General features: G+C 41.1%; 1 protein-coding gene across 1 annotated transcript in view; it reads left to right on the forward strand.

Annotated features, from left to right (window-relative positions):
• Positions 1 to 9585, forward strand: part of TAF1 (TATA-box binding protein associated factor 1) — a 103630-nt gene that overhangs the window by 10107 nt on the left and 83938 nt on the right. The window contains 9 exon segments of the mRNA XM_014591417.2: positions 864 to 983; positions 2073 to 2314; positions 3404 to 3622; positions 5264 to 5482; positions 5846 to 6053; positions 8588 to 8764; positions 9122 to 9249; positions 9344 to 9451; positions 9573 to 9584. Coding sequence (XP_014446903.1) covers positions 864 to 983; positions 2073 to 2314; positions 3404 to 3622; positions 5264 to 5482; positions 5846 to 6053; positions 8588 to 8764; positions 9122 to 9249; positions 9344 to 9451; positions 9573 to 9584 — 1433 coding nt within the window.

Here is a 9585-nt window from a genome sequence, read left to right on the forward strand (position 1 = left end):
TATATATATTTTTTTTGCCCTAGGGTGTGTGTGCTAGCTAGAAAGGGAGAGAGGGAAAGTGAGAAATCACCCCTCACAAGGGATGGCCAGGTCACATTCCTCTCCTCCATTCTTCCCAGTATTTTGAGACATGCACACATGTACGCACGTATGCCTAATGTGTTTTTTTTTTTTTAAGTTTTTTTTTTTTTGGAGAGGTTTTTCGTTATAGGGCGCTTGCGCTCGCCAGACAGAGAGAGACATAGAGACAGAAAGCGAGAAATCCCCCCCCAGGGGGGATGGTCACGCTGCAATCCTTTCTCCTTCATTTTCTTCCCAGTATTTTGAGACATGCACACATGTACGCACGTATGCCTAATGTGTTTTTTTTTTTTTAAGTTTTTTTTTTTTTGGAGAGGTTTTTCGTTATAGGGCGCTTGCGCTCGCCAGACAGAGAGAGACATAGAGACAGAAAGCGAGAAATCCCCCCCCAGGGGGGATGGTCACGCTGCAATCCTTTCTCCTTCATTCTCCTCTTGGGATCTTGGGCACGCATGCACACGCGCCCGGCATGAGTTTTAAGCCACCGGGTCTGGGATGCGAACTGTGGTCGACTACGTGGGAGTCCAGCGACATAGCCATTACTCTAACTGCTGGTTTCCCCTAATGTGTTTTTCAAGTTGCCAGGTACAGGACTCAAACCACAGAGTCAGCCCTGTGGGATCCAGTGCCTTAACCACTGTGCCACCTGCTGGTCCCTCCAATGTATTAAGGGATGTGCATAGTGCTTCATGTTGTGCTTTAAATTCTTAAGTGGCAAAAGAGTGCGTGGCTATTGTATAGCATTCTGGATATTGAGGAGGTCACCATCTTGGTTTTATTAGATTATGATGAAGATGACTATGATGCAGATTGTGAGGACATTGATTGCAAGTTGATGCCTCCCCCACCTCCACCCCCAGGACCACTGAAGAAGGATAAGGACCAAGATCCTATTACTGGTGGTAAGTAGAGACTGTCTATTTTTGTCCAAGGAGCAAGTTTTCATTTCCAAATCCAGGTTTGTGGCATGCACATAGGGCCAGTTACAATTAAGCTCTTAGGAAGAGAAAATTTCTGCAAATGATTCATACACCCTGAATTTTTAGCATTTTACCTTCAAACTGTTTGTCAACTATATTTTAACATGTGCTCAAGAAGTAGTTTAGGTTGGTAGTTTTCTAATCTGGCTGCCTGTCAGAATCACTTTGAGTCTTTAAAACATAGAAAACTCATTCTCACTTCTGGAGAGTTGAATCAGAAGATCTAGCATAGAGCCCAGTGATTTAAAATAGTTCACTAAGTAATTTCTGATGCAACTTGTCTGCATACTGGTATTTGGAAGGTACTTGTTTAGTCAGCTTTCTTTAAATGAGCTGATTAGAAAGGGAAAGTATAACATATAGCATCAGCCATCAGATATTCAGAGATTAGAGACTGGTAGGTCTTCAGTGGTCATCTCACATGTTCCTATGATAGAACAGTAATGATTCTCACCTGTTCCTATGATGCAACAGTAACAATTTTGATGCTTCAAATATCTTTGATTTTCTATATTTTGAGGCTTATATTAAATTCCTTCTGTTGGGATTTAAAGCCGTTTCCTTTTTCAGTCTGTAGGCTAGTTATCAACTGCTAACTTTGTGTTATAAATCTCATTTTATACTAATCAGTCTCATTGTTGTTCTCTGGGCTAAAAAATTTTCCAGCTTAAGGGTTCCTGAACTGTATATTAAAAGGCCTGACTGGTATAAAGTAATTGCATAATTTTGCTATTGGTCACAACATTGGTCACTTATAGATAGTAATAAATGTAGTAATAGTGTTTGTTTTCTTTCATCACAACCCTAGGGTACCAAGTACAAGGTGAGTTGGGGATGGTGGGAAATAATGAGTTGGAATGAGTTTTCTTTTTTTGCAAACTAGTAATCTGGGTGCTTGGTACTATATCCCCTGCCATTGAGCCATGCATATAGGCTAGAGTGGGTGTTTGCTGAATTTGAGGAACTATGCTCACAGTTACATGCCAAAGGGGTTTCTCTTCCTTATTGCAGCATCTGAAGATGGAGAAGGCATCATCTTGCCCTCCATCATTGCCCCTTCCTCTTTGGCCTCAGAGAAAGTGGACTTCAGTAGTTCCTCTGACTCAGAATCTGAGATGGGACCTCAGGAAACAACACAGGCAGAATCTGAGGATGGAAAGCTGACCCTACCATTGGCTGGGATTATGCAGCATGATGCCACCAAGCTGTTGCCGAGTGTCACAGAACTTTTCCCAGAATTTCGGCCTGGAAAGGTACTTTCTATTCAGAATGTCCACGTTGTAAGTCACTGACCTCTTCCAAATGCTGAGTTCTGTTAATAAAAGGCTGAATGTAGAATGGGTAAGATCTAAGAATTTCCTTATTCAGTGACATGTTATTGGCTATATAAGACCTTGTCACACTGTATTTGATCTTTTTTTTTTAAGTTATGTGCATTGATAGTAAATGTAACTTAAGCTATTTTCAGTAGAAAATTTACTGTTGTCTTAAAAGAAGCACTACAAATTATTTTTTTTTTAAATTATTTTATTGAATTGTATTTATTTATTTATTTTAATTTGACCAGTGAGGGACAAGGGGAGAGAGAAGGGGAAGAGGGTGAAAGCAAACTGCCAGGTCCAGGGCTCAAGCCATGGTCGACCATGTGGGAGTCCAGTATCCTTAACCACCATGCCACATGCTGGCTCCAAGAAGCACTACAAATTATTTTTTTTTTAAATTATTTTATTGAATTGTATTTATTTATTTATTTTAATTTGACCAGTGAGGGACAAGGGGAGAGAGAAGGGGAAGAGGGTGAAAGCAAACTGCCAGGTCCAGGGCTCAAGCCATGGTCGACCATGTGGGAGTCCAGTATCCTTAACCACCATGCCACATGCTGGCTCCAAGAAGCACTACAAATTATTAAAGGGCACTTCTTTTTTTTTCTGAGAGAGAGAGATTTTGAATATAGAGAACGTGGGCTCACTGGAAAGAGAGAGGGACAGAAAGCAAGAAGTCATCCTGGGGGGATGGCCATGTCACAATCTCTTCTCCATTTTCCTCTTGGGATTTTGGGCATACAGGCACATGGGCCTGGTGTGAGTTTAAAGCCACTGGGTCCAGGACTTGAACCATGGTCGGCTATGTGGGAGTCCATTGCCCTAAACATTACACCATCTGCTGGCCCCTGAAGGGTACTTCATTTGTTATAGATGTTATAAACCTGAATGCAGCACTCCTTGATTCTTCCCTTTCAGTTGGAAAGATCTTTCAAAGGAATTTTTAGGTCTTAGCTTAGTTTTTAGCTCTTCATTATCTGATGTTGAGTCTCTGACATAGTAATGTTTTCTTTGTTGTAGGTGTTACGATTCCTACGTCTTTTTGGACCAGGGAAGAATGTCCCATCTGTTTGGCGGAGTGCTCGAAGAAAAAGGAAAAAGAAGCACCGTGAACTGATACAGGAAGAACAGATCCAGGAGGTGGACTGCTCAACAGAATCAGAAGTCAACCAGAAGTCTTTGTGGAACTATGACTATGCTCCACCACCACCACCAGAGCAGTGCCTCTCTGATGATGAAGTAGGCAAAATAGAGACCTGTGATTATGGCCTATGAGGGGAACAGATGAGTTCTCCCTAACTTATGTCTAAATGGGAAATAGCACCTTAGCAGGCAGCATTCTGTGTTAATTGGCAATGAGTAATCATGAGTTCAATACCTATGGCTCTTTCTTTATTATAGTAGAATTGCTTTTGGGGGAGGGGCAGACAGTGATTCACTATTGAATAGGAAGGTTTGAGTGATAGGCAGAATGTGTCATGATATACCACCATTATTTACATTCTAACTCCAGATAAAGTCCTATTTAAGAATCATTCTCGAGGCTGACAGGTGATGTAATTTAGGTGCTGGGCTCCCACATGGCTGACTGTGGTTCAAGTTTGGGACCTGGCAGCTTGCTTTCTCACTTTCTCTTTCTCTCTCCTTTTTCTCTGGTCAAATTAAAAAATAATAATGGGACCAGCAGTTGGCATAATGGCTATGTTGCTGGACTCCCATGTAGTTGACTGTGGTTCGAGTCCTGGACCCAGTGGCTTAAACTCATGCTGGGAGTGTGTGTGTGCATGCCCAAGATCCCTAGAGAATAGAGGAGAAGGGATTACGGTGTGGCCATCCCTCCTCGGGGGTGATTTCTCACTTTCTGTCTCTCTGTGTCTTTCTGGTGAGCACACGTTCCCTATAGCAAAAACCTCTCAAATAAATAAAGTCATTCTTGGGAACCAGCAGTTAGCATAATGGCTATGTCGCTGGACCCCCACGTAGTCGACCGCGGTTCGTGTCCTGGACCCGGTGGCTTAAAACTCACGCTGGGCGCGTGTGCGTGCGTGCCCAAGATCCCGAGAGGAGAATGGAGGAGAAGGGATTGCGGCGTGACCATCTCCTCTGGGGGATGATTTCTTGCTTTCTGTCTCTATGTCTCTCTCTGTCTGTCTGGCGAGCGCATGCGCCCTACAGTGAAAATCTCTCAAAAAAAAAAAAGAAAGTCATTCTTAAAAAAGAAAAATAAAGGAATCATTATCTGGGGACCAGTGGATGGTATAATGGTTACATTACTGGACTCCTATGTAGTCCACTGTGTTTTGAATCCCAGACCTAGCAGCTTGAAATTCATGCCCGGGTGTGTGCCCAAAATCCCAAGAGGAGAATGAAGGAGATGGGATTGGTTGTGGCCATCCCCTCCGGGAGTGTGATTTCTCACTTTCTGTCTCTATATCTCTGGTGAGTGCACAGACCCTATAGCGAAAATCTCTCTGAAAAAAAAACAAAAGGAATGATTCTCTTGGCTCCTCTAAGTTCCCCTCCTGAAAGTTAACTCTCTTTTTTTTTTGGAGAGGTTTTCTCTATAGGGCGTGTGCGCTTGCCAGACAGACAGAGACAGAGAGACAGAAAGCGAGAAATCACCCCCCAGGGGGGATGGTCACGCCGCATTCCCTTTTCCTCCATTCTCCTCTTAGGATCTTGGGCACGCACGCACATGCGCCCGGCATGAGTTTTAAGCCACCGGGTCCGGGACGCAAACCGTGGTCGACTACGTGGGAGTCCAGCGACATAGCCATTACGCTAACTGCTGGTTCCCGAAAGTTAACTCTCTATAGTCTGAGGACATCTGAGATTGGGAAGTGCCCACACTTCCTGTTCTACTACTTTGTTCTGTTACAGATCACAATGATGGCTCCTGTGGAGTCCAAATTTTCCCAATCAACTGGAGATACAGATAAAGTGATGGATAACAAACCAAGAGTAGCTGAATGGCGATATGGGCCTGCCCGACTGTGGTATGATATGCTGGGTGTTCCTGAAGATGGCAGTGGGTTTGACTATGGCTTCAAACTGAGAAAGACAGAACATGAACCTGTGATAAAATGTAGAATGATTGAGGTAAGCAATATTGGTATGTAAGAAAGGAATCAATGTGTTTAGGGCCCTAATACTTTTACTAACTACTTTTCAACTGAGAAGATACTGGGTAGGGTTTCTGTGGTAGGAAACTTAGGTATCTAAGCCTTTTGCTTGGTATGGTTTATCACCTTGGTAAATTAGGCCCCATTTTAAAGATTTTGTTTGTGAAATACTATGTCAGACTGAGATTGGGAGGAGGCAGATATTCCTCATGTAACAGGTGTTTTTTCTAAGTAAAGAACTAATTGTTACGTATTTGATATATCGCTTATGTGGAATTTGGAGTGAGAACTTAATTCCGTGACCAATCAGGGATTTGTTGTTCCTTTCTAACTTTTACAGGAATTTAAGAAACTTGAGGAAGCCAATGGCAATGATCTTCTGGCTGATGAAAACTTCCTTATGGTGACACAGCTGCACTGGGAGGATGATATCATCTGGGATGGGGAGGATGTCAAACACAAAGGGACAAAGCCTCAGCGTGCAAGCCTGGCAGGCTGGCTTCCTTCCAGTATGACTAGAAATGCCATGGCTTACAATGTCCAGCAAGGTGTGCCTCTGTGTCAGCTATGTCTAGAACACTACTCTTCATACCAGTCATGCTAAGTGGGCTTAGCTGTGATCATTTGGGCTGCTGAGGGATAGTGAAATGTTTTGGATCTGAGTCTTGATTCCAAACTATAATAAAATTTTTTTTATCCTAATAAGCTAGGATGGACTCTTGATTTCTTATTAGAAAAATACAAAAGCCATTTTGAAGTTGAAGATTGTTCTGAAATATGCAATGCTTTATATCTGTAGTGTATTTTTGTTTTTAAAATCCTTTGGTCTTTATGATTCTAGGATTTTATTTTCCTCTCTTTAAATAGGTTTTTTAAAAAAAAGGTATGCCATGCTTAATGTAGACAGTTTTGATAATACAGTGCAATGTTACAAAAAAATTATTAGTAACCTTTACAGAGATTATCAGCTGTTTACTTTTTGGTATATTTTCTTTTTCTCTTTTTATTTTTAACATTTATTTATTCTCATTTGTTATTTTTTAATTTGACCAGAGAGAGAGAGAGAAAGGGAAAGCAAGAAAGCAAGCTGCTAGGTCTGGATCTTCTACTATGCCACCTGGTGGCTCCGGTGTATTTTCTTTTAGGCCTGTTTTCTGCACATATACGTAGTTGGGCTCATTTCTACATGTACAGTTTTGTTAATATTTTTCTGTGTTACCTAAAGTTCTTCATAAAAATGTTCACCAACTGGGGACAGCCGGTAGCATGGTGGTTAAGGTGCTGGACTTCTACATGGCTAATCATGGGTCAAATTTTGGACCCGGTGGATTGAAAATGATGCTGCGCATGTGTGTGTGCATGTCCAAAAATCTCCAGAGGAGAATGGAGGAGAAGGCTTTGCAGTATGGCCATTCCCTCTGGTGGAGTGATTCTCACTTTCCCTCTCACTGTCTATCTCTACCACTCTCTAGCAAGGGCACGCACCCTGGCAGAAACCTTAAAAATAAAATAGCACCTGTAATTTTGGAATAAAAACGTTCAATGACTTGGGATACTCATTTTAAGTAGAAAAAAACTATGTAGGAAGTAGAATATTTGATATCCCATTGATGTAAATGGAAAATAAAGCAGGTTCTATAAATATAGCTGACTAAAAGGAAATATACTAAAGGGTTCGCAGTGATTATTTCTGGTTTATAGGATCATAGACAGTTTCAGTTTTCTTTATATCTTTATGAATTTTTCATTTGGATTATTTCTGTAATTTTTAGGGAAAATTCTAATATTTTAAATGGTGTAATGGCTATGTCGTTGGACTCCCATGTAGTCAGTTGTGGTTTGGGTCCTGGACCTGGTGACTTAAACTCAGGCTGGGCGGATGTGCATGCATGCCCAAGATCCTGAGAGGAGAATGGAGGAGAAGAGATTGTGGTGTGGCAATCCCCCCTGGAGGGTGATTTCTCACTTTCTGTCTGTCTGTCTGTCTCTCTCTTTCTGGCAAGCCCACGCGCCCTATAGCAAAAACGTCTCCCCCCCCAAAATAATCTTAGAAATAGTTTGTCTTCCTTCTCCCTGTTTTACAATACTTTGTTATTGCATAACCTTCTTTTTTTCCATTTAGATGTAGTGTCTTTGATCTTTTTTTTAAATTCATTTTTAATTTTATGTATCATAATTATTTTTCAGTTTTGACCAGAGAGAGACAGAAAGGAAGGGAGAGTGAGAAAGCAAGCCTCTTGGCTCAGGACCTGAATCGTGGTTGGCCATGTGGGAATCCAGCATCTCAATCACAATGCCAGCCCATCTCTGATCTTTTTTATTTATTTAAGTTTATTATTGTTTTATTTGCTATAGGGCATGTACACTTACCAGAGAGAAAGAAAGAGAAAGTGAGCTGCCAGGTCCAGGACTCGAACTGCAATTGGCCATGTGGGAATCCAGTGCCTTAACCACCATGCCACCTGCTGCCCCCCCCCAAGTATTTTTTTATACTCAATTAATTTAAAAAATTTTTTGCCTAAGGGCACGTGCTTGGAGTGGGAGGGGAGACTGAAAAAGCACCCCCATGGGGAATAATCATGCCTCAATATCTTTTCTATTCCTCTTTTGAGATATTGAACATGCACACACATGTACCCAGCATGTTTTTCAAGTTGCCAGGTCTGGGACTCGAACCATGCAGTCAGCCATGTGGGATTCAGCCACCTTAACCACCATGCCACTGGCTTGCCCTGAATAGTATTCTTATATATATGTTTCATTATTTACTAATAATTTTACTAATACTTTTTTATTAACATTTAGTATATTTAGTATGATATTATCTATTACCATATTTTGTTTAACCCTTTCCTTTTTAAACATTTAAACTATTTAAGTTTTAATTATTATAAATGTGTTGGAATGAACATTTTTGTCTGCAACATTTTTTTCAAATGAGAAATACATTTTTTCCAGTAGGTTTCACTTCATTTGTAGAATGAGTAACTCTACTAACATTTGCTCTTTTTTTCTTTGCTAGAATTAAAATTGATAGAGGCATAATTACTTAGTTATTGAGTATTCCTCCTGTTTTGATTAGGCTTTGCAGCCACTCTGGATGACGACAAACCTTGGTACTCTATTTTTCCCATTGACAATGAGGATCTGGTGTATGGACGCTGGGAGGATAACATTATTTGGGATGCACAGGCCATGCCCCGACTGTTGGAGCCTCCCGTTTTGAGATTTGATCCCAATGATGAGAACCTCATTTTGGGTATGTTATTAACAGAGGCCAGCGTTCCTTTTTCATCTCTGATAGCTTGCTGCTAATGTCAGGGGAAAGGTGGTTGGAGAGCAAGACTAGAAACTTCTAGGTAGCAAGTTGAGAGGACAGTGTTGTGTCTGTCAGTTTCTTGTATTTGGGTATTGTTCTGGGAAAACTAATGTAGGAACATTGCAAAATAGCAACTTGGGGATGTTAGAAAAATGTAGTTTTTTCAGTTAGAATGATTCATGGACTGGAAGTCATCTGGGGTGGGATGAGAGATCTAGTTCAGAATTGTAAAGAAGCTGGTGGGAAAGGTGAATCTTCAGGAATAACAACTCCATGGTGATCTTGTTTCATCTGTAGAAATTCCTGATGAGAAGGAAGAGGCTACCTCTAACTCTCCCTCCAAGGAGAATAAGAAAGAGTCTTCTCTGAAGAAGAGTCGAATTCTTTTAGGGAAAACAGGAGTCATTAAGGAGGAACCACAGCAGGTCTGTAAAGAGAAAGGGGGCTTGGTGTTTAGAAGAACAAAGGAAGGTAATGAAGAAAAGCAGTCTGACTAAGGTTTATTTGATGGTCTATTAGAACATGTCTCAGCCGGAAGTGAAAGATCCATGGAATCTCTCCAATGATGAGTATTACTATCCTAAGCAACAAGGTCTTCGAGGCACCTTTGGAGGGAATATTATCCAGGTACAAGTAACAACTTTTCTGTGGTGGAGGGGAACCCATTACTTTGTTCTGATTGAGGATATGGGTGAATTTTGTTTAGGTTGGAGTGGATGTTTAATTTTAACATTTTGTTTTGTTTTAGCATTCAATTCCTG

Source organism: Tupaia chinensis, unplaced genomic scaffold (genome assembly GCF_000334495.1).
Source record: "Tupaia chinensis unplaced genomic scaffold, TupChi_1.0 Scaffold000571_1, whole genome shotgun sequence".
In the NCBI taxonomy this organism is placed as follows: domain Eukaryota; kingdom Metazoa; phylum Chordata; class Mammalia; order Scandentia; family Tupaiidae; genus Tupaia; species Tupaia belangeri.